At 42.5% G+C, this 19416-nt stretch overlaps 1 protein-coding gene across 2 annotated transcripts in view; it reads left to right on the top strand.

The window, feature by feature from the left end:
* The window catches only part of alcama (activated leukocyte cell adhesion molecule a), a 99904-nt gene that overhangs the window by 66263 nt on the left and 14225 nt on the right, over positions 1 to 19416 (top strand). For both annotated transcript variants that reach the window (XM_084698111.1, XM_084698112.1), the window contains exons 2-3: positions 18451 to 18560; positions 18929 to 19148. In XM_084698111.1, coding sequence (XP_084554237.1) covers positions 18451 to 18560; positions 18929 to 19148 — 330 coding nt within the window. The remainder of the gene's footprint in view (positions 1 to 18450; positions 18561 to 18928; positions 19149 to 19416) is intronic.

Below are 19416 nucleotides of genomic sequence, written 5' to 3'. Positions count from 1 at the left end.
GGAGTCCAGATGCTATAGGGTGAAGTGGAGGGCCATGTTAACGGCATCATCCACCGACCTGTTGGCTCTGTAGGCAAACTGCAGTGGGTCCAGGAAGGTGTCTGTGATGGATTTGAAGTGTTGTCGGTTTACCCACCCATGCTTTAGCACACTTTTAGGCTAGCACACTCCATTACAAGGGTACACCCACTGTATGGTACAACACACCCCACACCAGGCAATGATGTGGTTTCCAATGGCTTTTTTATGGGTTTTCCAACATCCTCATCTCCTCTTACCTATCCCCCTCTTGTTTCCCCTCCTCTCTGCAATCCTCATTATGCTCCTCTTCTCCTCCTTCCAATCCCCCTTGCCCCACCGCCAGAGCACAAGATGCGTCCTCAAGTCCAGTACATTGCCATGATGGCAGAGAGCTCTTTTTCTGGCAGGGCTGATGGATAAGTGGGAACGGTTCTCTTACATTACCCTCTCTACACCGGCATATTATTTTTGGTTTTTTTTCTACTGGGGATTTTACTTTAGTATGCAGAACTTCTACGTCAAGAGAGAAGCAGAAAGAGGACCTGAAAGGGTGGTTATGGACATTTTCAAACGTCATTCGATGCCAGTTCTGAAAAGTTTTTCTGTTATGCTATTGGTGAGGGAAAAGTGCACATCACAGATTGTTATGCTTCCAATGACATGGCATTTTATTACTTCCTGGTTCCAGTGGCACACAATGACCCTGTAAACTATTCTTACCACGCCTACAGTCCTGTCTGCACCAATCAGCATCCTGTTTTTTTGACATATTATTTTTCATACCGTTTTCATAAAACACATTCTAGGCACTTCATTTGAATCATAGAATATAATCATTTTATCTGAGTAACACTGTCTGCATTTTTGTTGCAAGTCTACTGTGAAGAATGTACTCCCTGGACTTAGCTCAACAGTGTTTCGTTCAGGATTACTTTTAGCAGTGGGGGCAGGTCTGTTCGAACAAACAACCCCCCCCCCCCCCCCCAGCCGAACAAAGTTCACTATATTTCAGAAAAGGTTAATGTAATAGTGTAAGTCTAATAGGTAATGTAATATTGCACATATTTTCGTTGTATTTCCCTTTAAGCAATAAGGTTAGACTACTTAGACACCCCTTCCACTCATAAAGTATGTTCTAAATGGCATAAATGCTGCCAATTAATAATTGATGTAACACCTTATTATAAATGGTCAGTAGCCTCGCCTATCGATTAAGGTAGACCACTCTAAAGCAAGTGTACACTGTCTGCTTAATTTGATCTTAACATATAGGCTAAGCATTCTGTATCAAATATTAACAATAAACCCACTATTAGTTACATAATCTTAATGCAGTGTAAATACGTAAGCATAATAATTCACCTAAAATACAAACATGAGCAAGGGTGTTCAGAAATCTCTATCGAATCGGTCCTCGATGCCAAAATCATCATAGAAGAAACACTGCTCAAAGTCCAAGATAAATGTAGAATCTATTGGCTTGATTCTTTCCAAATACTGATCAAGGAACATTGATCCATGGAAATAGAAGCTATTATGACAGCAAAGGGATTAATAAAGGCTCTTATACATTTGTAATGTTTGAAAATAAAGGGACATTGCTATCACAGAGGATTTTGCTATGTGGTACAGAAACATTTTGGAAATGTGGCAGTGGCAATTTTATACAGTGTAAATCGAACGTTGAGCTGCTGCTGCTATGAATGTTTTAGAATGTCTTTTTCTTTTTTGTTGGAACCACTTTTATAATTGGATTTCTATTTTGTTGCTGCAGTGAGGACATAAAAATTATTTTGTGTTCCACACCTGAAAAAAGACATTCAGGTAGTGTGCCAGAAAATATGGTAAAAGCAGGGGTCTTTGTTCTGTGTGTGTGTGTAGTTTTTTGTTGTGTGTATGTGTGTTTAAAAGTCTGAAAACCGAAAAGCTCTACTGGATAAACTGCTTCAGTTGTAATTCTCCTGCAGGTGGGAGAAAACTAAACACCTGTCGCTATACCATTTAGTCAGACTGGTTTGTTTGTGTAAGATAACCCAGATGTCATGGGTTCAGGTAAACACAGCACCTGTTGGCCTTGTGAGGGTGAATTAGCATGATTTTAGCAACATTTCTTTCTCATTTGACATCTTAAGCACGGTGTATTAATTAAGTCTGTTCTCTGTACTGTCCAGTATTTCGTTTTTACAGACATACAAATCCCAATTTCCCAAGTGAATTCTCTTGGAGGCACAAAATGGAGAGGCTCCATGGAAGAGACTTGTGTTTGGCAAACAGACATGGAGATAAATGGTCCCCTGGAGGGTTTTCTGGCAGGATCTGAGTGGACGACTCTTGTTTGTAATGCTGCCCCACACTCTACGGCAGGGGCCTGGCTTTGTTATCAATGGAGACACAAGCTCTCAGTGCATACCGCAACATTTGCACTGAGCAGGCAGCCACCATTGATCTGCGAATGACCCTAAAACTCAGTGGCTAATCACATGGTGAGGGAGGCAGAAGATTGTGGGTGCACACCTACTGTATACTTACACCTTCAGGCAAACACACATAATGTACATGTAGAACTCAGTACACCAACTTTAGTACAGACACAAATACAAACACTCACACAGATTAGAAACAGAATACACCTATTCTTGATGTTCTTGATGGCTGTTATGCCTTCTGTGTTTCCAAATCCACTTTCAGACTTGCCACCCTCCTTTGTGTACAAAACACAACTGGATCAACATGACCCTTCAACCCGACTGAACACCAACCATATTCATTTGCAGAGGCTAGCCTGTAGCTCCCAACCCCCCAAAAAGTTCAAGAAAGTTTGCACACTTTGAGAGGAAACCAAACATTGAAGTAGCAGGCGAACGCATGTCAGGATCAACAATGTTGCACAATCCCCAGAAAACTGCCTTGTAGGAATGTTTCACTCAACACATAGTTGTCAGTAGGAATACGACTGCACCTTGCCATGGAGTTTAAACACACTCATCAGAAGAGGAAGGCTTCAACACGCTGGTCTGTTCTGACCTCTGAATGTTGGCGTGGAAAATCACAGTATCTGTCTCGGTTTCTCCAGACACAACTCACCTACAGCAAGCATCAGTTTTTTTCCCGCCAGAGCACAAATCCAGCCACTCTGCAAAAGTGCCCTGTGGGGCTGTGTCTGTGTTAAGGAAGCAGGTTCCAACATGAGCCAGGACAATCAGGTGCCTTTTACCTACTCGTGGCCATGGTTTTCTTAAAGGGCTTATATATCTGATCTAATACAATGGGATGGCAAGTCTGGCAAGGCAAGACGATAAGAGGGAGAGTGCATGTTCACATCATTCATTTGTGTTAAAACATAAGAGTGATATAACCTTTGGTACGGGTTCCAACGAGTTTTGAAAGTTTATGGTTTATTTATTGTCTGTGTAGGAATGTATGGAACTTGTGTGCCATGTACAACAGACATGTAAGAAAGAAGATCAGAAAAGAAGAGGGCTTCCCTTACGAAAAATAAGTATACTTCAAGTTTCAGGTATACTAGTATAAGAGTACAGGGCTTCAAAATATTTTGGCAGTAATTAAGGTTACAGCTTCAGTAACAAAAAAGATTCAATGTGCAGGAATGGATTTTCCTAGACATCATTAATTAGAATATACAAGATGGATCTAATTTATTTTTATCTGTAATCAGGGGTGAAAGTAAGCCGGTACTGGCTGGTACGCCGTACCGGTAAGAAATGTCTTCCCGGTAGCCGTACCGGAAAGAAATTACGACACGCACAGAACCGTCGCGACAAGGCAAGCAAAACAAGCAATTGCTTGAGGCGCCGAGCTGGCTTGTGGCCCCAAGATAACGACTGGTTAAGAATAAAATGCAACGACAAACTGTGTGAGCGCCCCTTTGATAGTCAATGCAGTAAAGTGCAATGACACTGTTATCGGGATCCCCCTCAAGGGGCCCCTCTCATGATCTGTGCTGCTGGCAAAATGCAAAACCTCGTTGGTCGGCAGTCATCATGAAGCGGAATTATGCTTTAGGAAGCCAGAAAAGGAAGAAGAGAAAGGAAAAGGAGGATAATAAAAAACAAGATAGTGTTAAGTGATAAATTACACTGGATAAAATAGCTCTACTTGTCTTGGTGTAATTTTTGCAGCAGGTACGCTAGCAAAAATATGTTTATGTTTGTCCGTTAGAGACTTAGTTTTAACATGGCGCAATGTTGTGTCCCGTGTTGTTTAAATAGATCGGAGTAAAAAAAAAAACAAGTGACATTCAACTGTCATTCTAGCGGGAGCGGGCTGCGGGACACATTTTTTTCTGGCCAAATCAACAAAGCTGCCATATGATGGCCTCTACTGATTGGGCACTCGCATGTGCTGTACCGGACTGCCTGACCCTCAACGTGCACCTGTATTGAAAACAATTTAACCCTCACCCTAAACATTTCTAAAACACATTGCTAATATAGTAAATAAAGAAATAATAAATAATTAGGCTAAGTTAAATTTTTGATTAAACCGTTATCATAGTACCACCAAGAAATAAAAACTACTTTCACCCCTGCCTGTAATGTATTTAAAAGTATTTTGACTTTGCTGTATAATAGAAACGTACATCCTATTCCGGAAGAAATGTTTACCATTTTCTGGAAACATACTTAAAAGTATATCAAAAGTGAACTCTTTTCTAAGCATACTTCTAAAATGTATATCAAAAGTACATAGCCGCGGGAACATATTTTATTAAGGGGTCACTGGCGGGGTCACTTAATGTTGCGGGGCGGCAGGGAGGAACTGGGAGTAAAAATTGGCCCTGGACTTTGATCCAGACCGGCCCACCAGAACTGGCCTGCGCGGCCCCCATATACGCCACCGCAGCTGCCCTGCGGCAGCTATGCAATATGCAAGCATATTCTGTGTTCGATGTGATGAAAGTTTGGGAGTTCTATCCTTAATGCCAGCGCGCGTAGCGCACTAGCCAAAAATGTTTTGGCCTTTATTTGAGCGCAAAATAGTTCAGCTTCATGTAAAATAAACAGTCGTTTTTCAATTGGTAAAACCTTGTCTAGTGAAGGTGATTTCTTTGTCTCTTAATTTTTCAGCCCCACCTTACATTTCTTAGCCTGGTTTTCCATTGTTATTCTTCTCCCGGTGCTCCCGATTGCCAGTCCGCTACTGCGGAGCTGTGCCATGGTGGTGGATTTCTAAGTCATATCATTTTAAATTCTCGTGCTGTCAGGGGGTGCTGCAGCATCCTCAGCACCCCTAGTTTCCGCGGCCATGCAAAAGTGAACTAAAAGTATACTATCCATATTTTAGTATAGTTATACTTTAATATACTTCTTTTTTGTAAGGGTTGGTATCTTAGAGCTAATTTGGTGCCACATCCCAACAGATTCAATTTGAGGTTCTATTTGAGGTGCTATTTGTACTGTCGTAGTTCCGTATTTTTCGGGAAAAAAGCTGTGGCGTGTTCCCCGATTTTACAGTTGTCTTGCGGTTGTACAGCATAACAAAAAAAAGTGGCTTCGTTCCAAGATCTCTTCAGAGACAAGATCTCGCGCAGTTAATTCAATGCTCATCACTTGAACGGGGGCTTATTACTTGAAAGAGGAATTATTCACTGTGTCGTCTCAGTTACACTATCAGGGCTTGGAAATACAGTAACTTGCTAAAGTAGGCAAATGGCTAGTAGAATATAACATTTCATAATAATTTCAGTAAATCAAACTGCAAGACCCAGTGAAATGTTATATACAGCTAGCAAACTAACGTTAGCTAACATTGCGACCGACATTGGCTAATTCAACTTAGGTCGGCTATCCTCAGGTTTTGCAAGTTATTATGTTATTATGTTTTGTAATTTATTTTGCTATTGTTTGTAGTCGTTTTTCCCCATCAACCTTTGAGCAGACATCCCAAGTCTCTCCTGCATGCAGGGGGGAAATGACATGAGCCTCTGCAGGTTGGAATGTCTGCTTTGACTGCATCTTTTTTGAGGTAGGCCAATGGAAATATGTATTTGCCAGTCATGGGAGCCTGTCCTCATAATGCTTTTATCTTTCGAGTAATGAAGAGAGAGAGAGAGAGAGAGAGAGAGAGAGAGAGAGAGAGACACACCTGTGTACCATAGGGGTCCGGAGAGAATATTTCTACCCCGTTTGATCAAGTCAATTATTTCACCACTCTAGGCTCCCCGCATGTCCCTTCTATCTGAGAGCTTGAACCCTAAACATGTCAATTAGACGGCACACATACACCCAGTTAGCTGAGCTGGGGATGAAAAAAACCTAGCCACCAAGACAAAAATACTACCTGTCTCTCTCCCTCCCACCCTCCTTTCTCTCCCATCCTCCTTTCTCTCTCTTCCTCTCTTTTTCGGACTCTCCCCCTTTGTTAATTGAGACCTCCATCACATTTCACAACTCCATTTTGTCCTCGACTCCCATATCACGGCTATATCTCAGCTTTCTGGACCAAAGTCTGTGACGAGGGATGAACTGAGAAGAAGAGAGGAGAAAAGGAGTGGTGGGACATGTTGAGACCCTCTCTCTCGCTCTCTCCCTCTCTCTCTTGGTCTCTGTCCTCTCTCTTGCTCCCATCCCAAGCATCCAGACTCATTACTCAGACCGTGTGTGGGATGGGCGCAGGTATTGCCTTCTTGTTATCAACATGGAGGACTATATAAAGGGAATACATTTTCTTCTCATTTGCATTGAGGATGGAAGTAAGGATATTTCAAATGAGTTCGCCCTTTTGTATTCGTTCAGTTGCATATCCTTTCCCTGCTCTCCCTCCGTCTCCGTGTCACTCACGCGTCTCTCACATACACACAGAGTCACTACGTCACAACGTCAGCACACGTTATCAACGACGCTATGCGTTATCAGCGAGCCTTCAGCATTAGTACCGTAGCTAAGTCTTGGAACGTTTAGGTTACTTTTTGCTAGGTACCTACGAACATGTCTTAATCTGCTACACAAGTGGGTTCCCCATCGTTCTTTTGGTGAGCAATCTCACGAGCCCTACTTACCCATCGTCATGGAGCCGACCAGCTAAATAGTTATTTTAGCACTAGCGTTGCTACCTGCATATATGCAGAAATTGTTTACAATATTTTCAGGCTTCAACCAGTGCTGCTCAAGCATAAAGACAGGGTCAGGGAGAGAAAGATATATATTCGTTACGCATTGAAGAAAGTGTAGGAGAGGAGGACAGCATCCAACATAGCTAATACATATATTATTTAATAGAAAAAAAGTTCTGTGTAACGTTCTGTGTAACAAATGACCTATACTTCTGAGCAATTCCATTGTGAGGCTTACTTTGATGCTGCAACTAGTTTACTTTGAGTGGACAAGAAAATGAGTAAAGAAATGAATGGCAGGATCAGTGCCGCCGCTCCCATAACGCGCACTACGCGCTGTGCGTAGGGCACCAAGTCTTGAGGGGGGCACCAAAAAATTGCCAACTGAAAAATCATCATCGTTATTATAATTATAATGCCGATATCATTTCAGTAGGCCTATATAAATATTACGCACCTTTTAGGCATGTAAATCACAAAACAGGCAAAACAAGAGATATATTTAATTGCCCAAAAAATGTTACAACGGTGCCCCCCCCCACCCCACAAAAAAACTAATACACACTCAACTTTCCAAGCTCGCCTTGGGTGCCCTTTCCTACCTCAGTGGCCTGACGAATTTTGACAGTAGGCTAGGTAAACTTTTCGAAAATGGCCTAAAAAAGACAACAGGAGTCAGGGGCAGAAAAAGAAATAAACTGCGAGATGATGCCTGTGCATCACTTTCAGGTAAGTCCATGTTTAATAAATACGGGAAATGTGCTGCTAACTTATAGTTAGCCTATGCATACACCTCGAACTAGCTAACGTTATTGCTAATTTGAGCACATTCAAATATGTTATCTATGCATTTGAAATAACTGACGCCAGCTAGATGTTACTTTACTGTACATTCTATGATGCTTTTATATTCCATTGCTCAAATAGTTTTTAAATGAGTAATAAAGGTGGAGAGCTCCTTGGCTGCATGCTTTCAGTTTTAAATGTTTATAATTAATTTGGATAACCATGCTAAGAAACGTAAGGGTGGGGCTGAAAAATTAAGAGACAAAAATACATCACCTTCACTAGACTCAAATAAAGGCCCCAAAATTTCTCTCGCGCGCATTGCGCGCTCGCATTAACTCCGTAACTAGCAACATGGGCAGCTGTGGTGGGGGGAGGGGGGGCATCATAAAGGAATTATGCGTAGGGCACCAAAATGGCTAGCGGCGGCATTGGGCAGGATGTACAGTAGTGTCTAGTTGCAGCATCCAAGTAAGCCTCACAATGGAATTGCTCAGAAGTATAGGCCTACCAATTGTCTTTACTTTACTAAACAGGTTATTTTGTAATTGTGGCAGTGAATGCTCAAAGTCTCGGGTAAATGGGACAATAGAGTCTACAGAGAAGCAGTCTATTCTAATGGGAATTCTATAATTTTTCTAACTTATCTCTTTCACAGTATAGATTTGCTGAGCCATGACCTCTAAATTGTATGCATGTACATAGAAATCTACATCCTCAGGAGAAGCAATTGTCTTCTCAAACTTAAAATAAAAATACCGCAGTTGAAGGAAATATTATATCCTCATCAAGAACGTAGATCCGATTCATGGCAAACAGCTGAAATGAAATAGTTTGAATTTTCACTAATCTAATATTTATTTCTGAACAAAGACTATTCAGAGTTTTTGCCAATGTCAAGATCAATTCCTCACAAGGTCAGCTTTGCTCCGCGACTCGGAACAAACTCCCCAGGAAGCTTCTGGCTTGTCTTGACTTTGTTGTGAGGAGTATTGTCAGCCACTAGTTTGTCATCTTGTTTTACATTTACATTTATTAATTTAGCAGACGCTTTTATCCAAAGCGACTTCCAAGAAAGAACGTTACAAAAGTGCATAGGTCACTGATCATAACAACGAGACAGCCCCAACTATTGCGGGTAACCAAAACAAGTTACAATTAAACAGCATGAACCTCAAAAAGTGCAAGATTGTACCTGTACAAAAGCAAGCAACAGTAAAATATTTCACAGCGAATACAATAATTTAAAATCAGTTCAACTAACCAACAAGAGCAACAAGTTTTTCAATAAGAGTCATTGTGATCCTGGAGGAAACTAACATCAGGTCCAGCAAATCATTCCTAAGTACCGTTGTACTCCCGGAAACAAGTGCGTCTTAAGCCTTTTCTTGAAGGGGCGGGTTGCGCATGCTGGGAGACCGGCGAGCAGCGAGTTGCAGTAGTCCTGATCTTCCGGATGTTCTAGAGGGTGAATCTACATGACCCGGAGACTGCAGCAATGTGGGCTGTGAGGGAGAGCTCGTCATCCATGGTAACCCCGAGGTTCCTGGCAGAGGATGAAGGGGTCACCATCGCAGATCCCAGGGTGATTGAGAGATCGTGGGAGATGGAGGGTTTGGCCGGGATGATGAGGAGTTCTGTTTTGGCGAGGTTCAGCTGGAGGTGGTGCTTGGTCATCCAGGCGGAGATGTCTGTGAGGCAGGCCTCGATCCTAGCTGAGATCCCCGGATCAGGCGGGGGGAGCAACGGTAGAGCTGTGTGTCGTCAGCGTAGCAGTGGTAGGAGAAGCCATGGGAAGTGGTGTACAGGGAGAAGAGGAGGGGTCCAAGGACGGAGCCCTGTGGGACACCAGTGGAGAGCTGGCGGGGGCCTGACACTTTGCCTCCCCAGGAGATCTGGTAGGATCTTCCTGACAGGTAGGATGAGATCCACTGAAGTGCAGTGCCAGTGATGCCCATCTCAGAAAGTCTGGCGAGCAGGATCTGATGGTTAACCGTATCAAATGCTGCAGAAAGGTCCAGCAGAATGATGACGGATGACCTTGAATCTGCTCTGCCAGACTGGAGGACAGTGGTGACTGAGAGGAGGGCAGTTTCTGTGGAGTGGCCAGTATTGAAGCGCGATTGGTTGGGGTCAAGCAGGTTGTTCTGAGAGAGAAAGTTTGACAGTTGGTTAGATACAGTGCGTTCAATAGTTTTTGAAAAGAAGAGTAGCAGTGATACTGGTCTGTATTTCTAGAGGACGGCTGTGTTAAGGGAGAGTTTTTTGAGTAGGGTTTTGTTGAGATGTAGAGGCATTCTAAGAAACACAACACAACTGTGTCGAGCAGTTTCTCTCAGTCCAGTGGAATTGAAAAGAAACTGTTAACAAACTAGGTTCTTGTAGCCCTTAAGGAACTACACAACCCATCTATGTTTCACCACTAATGGTCCATCAGACTGCTGCTGCCAGGTCAACTTGTTGGCTGAGCAACATTTTTCAACGCTCAACAAACTGCAAACAAGTCTGGATTGGGATACAAGCCAACAAAAGACCCCTCCTGATGCCAGTCCTCATTTGCACATCACAGTAATTGCGTTTGCCCATCAACATGATAATTGCATCAGTGCTGCAGTAATGCTTACACTTCCATAACACAACTTTCTAAATGAGGCAAGCATGCTTAATGAGAGCCGTCTCAGGTCTGTTGACAGATCCACAGGTATCAGATGAATAGCATGTAAAGGATGCCACGGTAGCCTTCTGTGGAAATTAATAAGTGGGAACGGTGTCTCGGTTCTCTTTTGAAATCTTAGATATAGCTATGCCACACCACGTTATGCCCTTGTTGAAAGAGGAATGCATTTAATTACCAAAAGTCAAATACAGCTTTTCTAAACCTGATTTTGTGAAAAAAAGCATTTTGCAAGCGGCTTCAAAGGGCCTTGTAGCCAATATCTAAATATCACTTGGACTTAGGGGGTCCAAAGCCCCAACTACCTCTAAAACCACTAATGCATGAGCACTTGGTCTTATTGTGACTCATGGATCATGCTGATGCTAATTGCCATCTGCCTGCTAACACTTCCTAGCATTGGCACAGCGAGTTGTTTTCAATTATATATTTTTAAAATAAGATTACAGTTTTCTATTTTTAGAGGGGGGTCCATGGCCAGGCACAGCTGTCTCCCCCCACCCTCCCACAGTGCAACTCTGCACAAGATCATTCCCAATTCTCCTTTGCCCAGAGCACAGCTCTTATTTGAATGAGAAGCCACAAATCCATAGATTCTGATGGATCTGTGTCCTCATTCCCTCTTGAATTTCCAAAGCCTCTCTTGTGTTCTGAAAGAAAGTAGTGCTGCTGTCCCGAGAACATTTTGTTCTCTCCTTATCAATATTTTAAATATGGATAAAAGCTCTGAAACTCCAAAACATACATCACAATAACCTGCACAGAAATGGCTACAGATGCCTTAAGCAGCTTTACTAACTTTTAAATCCTTTTGATTGTGTAGGGACATTGAGAGATCTAATTAAGCTGAATTGACTGAAAGCATTAGGATTGTTGTAGCGCCAACATAGCTACTGTAGCAGACCCCCACATAAAGTAACAGGTATTACTAAACCAATTCAGATGATTAGCTCATAAAACATATTATTCACATTTGACCATTTCTGAGTGGAAGGCAGGGTACAGTGCCTTGCAAAAGTATTGGCCCCCCTTGAACTTTGACCTTTTGCCACATTTCAGGCTTCAAACATAAAGATATAAAACCATTTTTTTATTTTTTTTTATCAACAACAAGTGGGACACAATCATGAAGTGGAACGAAATTTATTTTTATATTTCAAACTTTTTTAACAAATCAAAAACTGAAAAATTGGGCGTGCAAAAGTATTTGGTCCCCTTAACTTAAAACTTTGTAGCGCCACCTTTTGCTGCGATTACAGCTGTAAGTCGCTTGGGGTATGTCTCTATCTGTTGTGCACATCGAGAGACTGACATTTTTGCCCATTCCTCCTTGCAAAACAGCTCAATGGATATCTTTAAGAAATGTATTTCCTCTTGCCACTCTTCCATAAAGGCCAGATTTGTGCAGTATACGACTGATTGTTGTCCTATGGATAGAGTCTCCCACCTCAGCTGTAGATCTCTGCAGTTCATCCAGAGTGATCATGGGCCTCTTGGCTGCATCTCTAATCAGTCTTCTCCTTGTATGAGCTGAAAGTTTAGAGGGACGGCCGGGTCTTCGTAGATTTGCAGTGGTCTGATACAACTTCCATTTCAATATTATCACTTGCACAGTGCTCCTTGGGATGTTTGAAGCTTGGAAAATCTTTTTGTATCCAAATCCGGCTTTAAACTTCTCCACAACAGTATCTCGGACCTGCCTGGTGTGTTCCTTGTTCTTCATGATGCTCTCTGCGCTTTTGACCTCTGAGACTATCACACAGCAGGTGCATTTATACGGAGACTTGATTACACAGAGGTGGATTCTATTTATCATCATTATTCATTTAGGTCAACATTGGATCATTCAGAGATCCTCACTGAACTTCTGGAGAGTGTTTTCTGCACTGAAAGTAAAGGGGCCAAATACTTTTTCACGCCCAATTTTTCAGTTGTTGATTTGTTAAAAAAGTTTGAAATAAATTTCGTTCCACTTCATGATTGTGTCCCACTTTTTGTTGATTTTTTCAAAAAGAAAAATTTCAGGCTTCAAATATGTTTGAAGCCTGAAATGTGGCAAAAGGTCAGAAAGTTCAATGGGGGCCAATACCTTTGCCATGCACTGTACATAATGGATTTGGAAAATGAAGGAAAACAATGCGATTTCAGAAGTCTATTTTAAGAATTATAGTGGCTATTCACATTATACATTATGCTGATGTTAGTAACAGGTGCCAAAAGCTTTTATGTCAGTGTGTGTGTGTTTGTGTGTCTGTGTATGTGTTTGTAGGTGCCTATCAATGAAGCATCTGTATGTGGTACATACAATACAACACTGTTTGTCATCAAGACAAACTAAGGGGACACTCACCCGTACCGAACCAGTTGAAGGATAGTACGAGTTGATGATCTCTTCCTTGGTACTGCTTGACCACGGGCATGTTAGATATTTCTTGATGACTCTACGCCCCCTTGTCTCTCCCTCTCTTTTTCTCTGTCTCTCTCCAATGATATGGTGGAATTGATTTCCCAACTGCCAAGGTATTTCAGCTTCCAAGTGGTAGGAGCTCTTCTTGTCATTAGTGTGTGTGGCTGGGGCAATGGGATGGGATGAGAAGAAATGTCAACAGTTCAGTGGTGCTTTTGATTGTCTCACACATCTACAACACTAAGTCCTTAGTTTGAGGCCTCATAGTGTCTCGGAAAGTGTTTTCAGAAATGAACAAGGCTCAATTGAATTTTGTTCCCAATATCAAAGTCTGTCGCTTCCTTAGAGGTAAATGCAGCTGTCATCAAGCATTAGCTGGAGAGATCCTGTTGATGTGTCGAAGTTGAAATGAACACTTTTTACTTACAGTAATTACTTTGGTGGTGTACCATATTCAATGAGGGTGCTGCACTGGTTGATTCTGCCATTTTTTCATCCATAACTCACTCATTCTTTGTTGCAAGATGCCAAGCCAGTAGTGGATTGGCCACAGCAGAGAACATTCTTGGCAGTCTTCAACACTTCCAGTGAGGCTTGGCAACTCTCTAAGCTGCAAAGAGAAGGGCACTTGAATTTGTCGGGGTAGCGACCTCGTTTTCCCGAAAATTCTCTCAGTGACTTGGTCTCTGTGTGCACCTAACCCACCACAACCAGACAGGGAGGTGTAGTGCAGGGAGGTGCAGGGAGGTGTTTGGAGACAGTGACAGGTAAAGTGATTAGCAAATCTCGCTCTGGGGGATTTTCAGGGGATCACACTGTTTTCACAGCGCCTGAGCATTTAATGGCAGACCCATCTCCATTAGTGCTGTTCTTTATCTTCTCTACACATCTATAACTAAGCTTAAGGGAGTCAGATGGCTGAGTGGTAAGGGAATCGGGCTAGTAATCAGAAGGTCCCTGGTTTTATTCCCGGCTGTGCAAAAATGACGTTGTGTCCTTGGGCAAGGCACTTCACCTTACTTGCCTCGGGGGGAATGTCCCTGTACATACTGTAAGATAAGAGCGTCTGCTAAATGTAATGTAAATGTTTAACTCAGAACTTGTCACTGACTTTTCTGTCTCCAAATAGTCTGCTTTATTAGGGTATTACGCAATGGTCCGATAACAAACCCCCCCCCCACACACACACACACACACAGACACACATCTCTGCAGAACAAACAAGACTAGCGCAAAAGGTCAAAAACGGTTACAGACGTTTGTTGAAAAAGGTGTTGGTTAATGATCAGGAGGCATTTTTTTTTCAAGGCAACTCTTTATAAATTGGTCACACAGAGATGGAAGACATTGGGTTGACGTTCACATTTTTACTGACCTCCTATCCTACAGGCTATCAAAAGCAGCTATTTCTTTTACTTGCTTGACCTATGCTGACTCCTTCTCGGAACCCCACCCAGATTGGACAATACCTGGATGACGGCTACCTTCCACCTCACCCAAACAAATCATGAAATTCAAGGACAGGATTTTGTGAGATTCCTAGTATTATCTGTATTTTTTTACACGTCTGAAAGCTTGGTCATAGTGCCTACAGCACAAGGATCTGATCCCAAGTCTATTAATAAAGGTTTTTGGCAAAACATTGCTTTTTCACTCCTCATTGCTAATGGCAGTGGAAGCATTCCCCCACTTTCACAGGAAAGCTCGTTGGATCATGCTTGTCTTTTAAGCTACATATCAATAATGTCAACTAAGAGGAAAAAGCCCCCCACCTTCTACCCTTTGCTGCTCACTTGCACTCTCCCCTTTATCCTTCTCTCCCCTTCTTCTGTTTTTGTTTACAAAGGAGGGCTCTCGGACTGTCCCAATGCTGTTTGAAATACCCTTGGTTCTGGCTCTGTGCAGTAAAAACTAGACTCGCCCCCTCTCATCCTCTCACTCTCATCTGAAAGGTTGATAACGATGCACTTTCCTTATTTCAAAAGGTTCTTTGTCAACCTTTTCCCTGTTGGGGGAAATGGATATAGTGTACATTTGTTAAAGGTCACATGATATGCTGTTTTTGGATGCTTTTATATTGGCCTTAGTGGTCCCCTGATACTGTATCTGAAGTCTCTTTCCCAAAATTCAGCCCTGGTGCATAATTACAGCCACTACAAGCAGTCCCACAATGAGCTTTCCTCAAGACATGCTGTTTCTGTGTCTGTAGCTTTAAATGCGAATGAGGAGGAGAGAGGCAGCACCATGCGCAATGTTTACAATGGATGTATTACAATGGCTCGTAGCCCCGTTGGTGTAAGATGCCTCGAATTTTCCCAATTCTCATCTGATCACCCTGGTCTGCAGAGGTGCACACTCATAATCATTTCAATGAGGGGAAAGGCGGATATCGCGCGCGCCATAACAACAGCAGAATGGTTATCCAAATAACAAAGAAGTGTACAACACTCTGCAACACAATGATATAGCGTTAGTTAACTTACTTGACCAAGGAGAGTTAGTACTGATCCAGAATTTTATTTCAGCCAGACCAACTTTGTATTAGATCAAGTTGAAGAAACAGTCGTGGCTGAAATGTTTGGCGCAGACATACAAAACTTTGGGAAGTTGTGTCGGCGCATTTCGAGAGAAAATAAAATTAAGACACTGGGGGCCTCATTTATTAACAGGATTGCTCCCATTTCAGGTGTGAAATAGCGGGTAAAGACAAAACACCGTATTTACAGCAGCGCGTTGGAGTAAAAACACAGATTACCGCTGCTGGGAGCAGTGACATGCGGTGATGTCAGTAAGGGGGTAGGCACTGAGTTATGAAAGCCAGATTACCTAATTTATTGTTTAGGCTAATAGGCTACGTCAATACAGTACGCACAACCGCGGCACACATGCATGGTTGATATCAAGAAATGTCCAATCAGGATGACATATCTTACTCTCATGACATGACACATCGTAGTCTCTCTCTCGCACACGCATGCACGCACACACACCAATGTCCAGCATCAGAATGCAACCATCTTTATCCTTAATTATTGCACAGCGGCCAATTATGTTTGTCAGTCAGCAACAATGAGAACACACACTGCTCAATTGAATATGAAGGCAAATGGCTTGCAGTCGGCATTAATTCAACCAATTCAAAATTAAACCCAAAATAGTTTTTGACTCACCAATCGGGATAAAATCCATTCATGGCGGTACACCGCTGACTGCTAGCACAGCCACATAGCCAATCTTTTTTGTCATACCAGTCTTTTTGAAACGAGCGGACAATTTTTGGTCCCTTTTGCTGGTGTAGTTCAGGCAAGGTTGGCATAGGCCTCCCTCTTGCTAGCAACTCATTTTTGCCATTAAAATCAAATTGAAAAATTTCTTAGTTCTACGATATGGGGAGATACTGCTGCGGTCATTTTTACTTTGAATTTCGCGGGGATTACGCTTACCTGGTGTAATGACGTCAGCTGTGCAAATGTCCAGTAATATCTCGATTTTAATTGGTCCATGTTTGATATGTAAGGTAGATGATTACTGGCATAACATATTTACGTGCAAAGGCACAGCAGAGTTGTGCTTTTCGACAATGTTAAAGAATACAGGATCGAAGTGCGCATGCGAAAGTAATTGTTTTTTGTTGTCATCCGCAATGAATGGACAGTAAAAGCACCGCTTATTCTACCATTTTGTTGTATTTGATTATGCGTAACTGCTACATTTGTCATCGTAAAGTTTAAACAATTTGAATTACACACATATTGCATATTTAAATCACAACAATAATCAGTAAAAATACAAATACAAGTTTATTAAATACAAATATTTAATAAACATTTGTACGTTTGAATTTTGGCAGGTTAGGCAGTGCCTACCTTGCCTACCCTGACTGCACGTCACTGGCTGGAAGGATATAAGGGAAAGTGGGTGTGTATATTTCGAGCTCCTGTTCGCTGAACATTTTTCTTTTCCTCGAATTACCCATGGTGGCAGTAACATGCAGGCGATTTTTCCCGTATTTTAACGGCGCGACAATTAATACTAATGGGCGCTGATTGCCCGATGAGGATCTGGTTTGATAAATACCACACAAAATGCGGAAATACACCGTGCGCTATTTGCGGTTGGGCAAAGGCGCAGATTAAGCTGCGGTCGCAGTTAGTAAATGAGGCCCTGGGTCTTCGGATGAAGGAACTGTAAGAATACTTTTGTTTTCCTTTGTACATCCAATCTGAGCAAATGTAATGCTTCGTTCGTTTGCAAGCCATGATGTCTCGAGGATAAAAACACTTGCATGGTTATAGCTCAGTTTCTCGTGGACGGGCCAGATTATCTGGGCGGGCAAAGCAGAGAGAGGGGGGTAACCTTCCTCCTTTTGACGTCACAAGGAGAAGATTTTCAAACCGAGCGTTTGAGCTTTCATTTTCTCAAAGGCGGAGAAGAATACCCAGGGCTTGGTTTACACCTATTGAAATTTCGAGCCACTGGGGGACCAAACGCAGGCTAGGGGAACTCATATTATTGTTAAATAACCTCCTAAAGTGAAGTTTTCATGTCATGTGACCTTTAAGATTGGAAAGTGGTCTGTTGAGGGATTTGCTTGTATGCTTCCATAGCTACCTTGTGCTTTTCAATTAAGGCATTTTTTGGTCTGCTCTCAGAGAATTTCCTCAATAACTGTTGTCCAAAGAAATCCTGGAAGAAATTCCAGGATATATTTAGAGTTTGCCCTCTGTGCCATGCTGTCTTGCTGCCTCGTGTCTTGTATTAGGGTAATAAAATCACATGCGTCTATTTTTTTTTATCACTGCCACTATACTTCTTCTTCCACGGAATATTGAGACTGTAAATAGCTTGGAATATGAGGTTGGTCATTATGAGACCAAATACCACTACTTAACTACATTTGCAAACACACAAATAGCTCCCAGCCTTGGAATGACCATTGTTTGAACCCTTCTTGTTCTGCCTGATCAGGTTGAAAGCTCAAAGGGAGAAACAAGCTCTGGAAATGTTTGGAGCGTAAAGACCCTCCCTTTTTTGCTCCCCTGACCCTCTGCCATTCATCTGCTCTGCTCCATTCCCACTCCCATACACTCCCTTCCCACCCAACAAACTTGCTCAGTGGGGGCTGGCATCCCTATAGCCCACTCTACCCGAGAGTTTGGTTGACTACCGAGCACTGCACAGTGGATGGCAGAGTGACACACACAGCTGGCTTGTCAGGGGTCCCTGCCCTCCACCACAACAGCCCACTCAGGATGGCATGGTTGAAATGGAAAATACGGTCCTGAACTGAAATGATCTAACAGCTTTTAGTATATAAAGTGCCAAATTCCGCTTTTGTTGAAGATGCGGCACAAAATATAGAGTGGGGGCTGCTGTGAAACCTTTATTTGCTTTCCTTGCGAAAGCATACAGGGCAGGCTCACTAAACTTTGAAATACATATGATGGAATTATACATATTAAAGGAATGTTCTCTTGTTTTGGTTTGCAGTGCAGTGCAGTGCTCAGACTGTCATCGCCAAGTATGGTGCTACAATCGAAGTGCCCTGCAACAATGGAGCTGCCATGCCAACCGACCTTATCTTCACTAAATGGAAATACGTAAGTATAGTGGGAAATGTTTTTCATTGACTGGCTGATTAAGATTAAAATATGATGACCCAGTATTTTTCAGATAAATTGAAGTTTAAGTTAAAACTGTACTAATCTCTCCTCACAGACAAAATGCTATCTCAAGATTTGCCTCTGGGCTAAGTCAGTGAACAACTCTTCCTGTTTTTACTCATGAAGGGCTGAACATGCCCAGAATATATACCCAGAACTTAATTTCACCCCTACTGCACAATACAGGATACATGGAAGCAGCAGGCAACATATTTGAAGTCTCATAACTACTGGCTCATATCATTGTCTAGATCTCAAACAAACATGATTTAAATGTGCACCTTGTCACTGTTGGCACGGATCAGGAAAAGGACGATGGTACTCCCGGGGACCTCCTGGTCAAGCAGGCCCACAAGGAGGAGGCCACGGTGCAGGCTACAGACGGCTACAAGACACGTGTTAGTGTCACGGCTAACTACAGTCTCCTCATCAGCCAGGGCTCCCTCTCAGACCAAAGAACCTTCACCTGCATGGTAGTGTCAAGTTCCAACCTTGACGAGTACTCTGTCAACGTCCAGGTCCACAGTAAGTTCCCAGTTCACCTTGTCCTGGCCCCTAAGTGCAAGTGGCTAATAAAATGAGAGCTATGCAAACCTAAAACCAGTAAATATCCTGGTCCACAGTTAGGGTTGCCAACTTTCTCAACCCCATATGAGGGACACTCTTCCAGGTGTGAACACGCACATGCGCGCGCACCAACAGCTGACCAACAATAACGGAAATCGCAAGCTTTAATTAGCCATAAACCTACTAATTTCAGTATAATTTTGGCAAACCACTAATAGCTACTCGC

Source organism: Hypomesus nipponensis, chromosome 5 (genome assembly GCF_054491055.1).
Source record: "Hypomesus nipponensis isolate SF chromosome 5, ASM5449105v1, whole genome shotgun sequence".
Classification (NCBI taxonomy): domain Eukaryota; kingdom Metazoa; phylum Chordata; class Actinopteri; order Osmeriformes; family Osmeridae; genus Hypomesus; species Hypomesus nipponensis.
The sequence above is the reverse complement of the archived record's forward strand: the minus strand, read 5'-3'. Positions and strand labels throughout refer to the sequence as shown.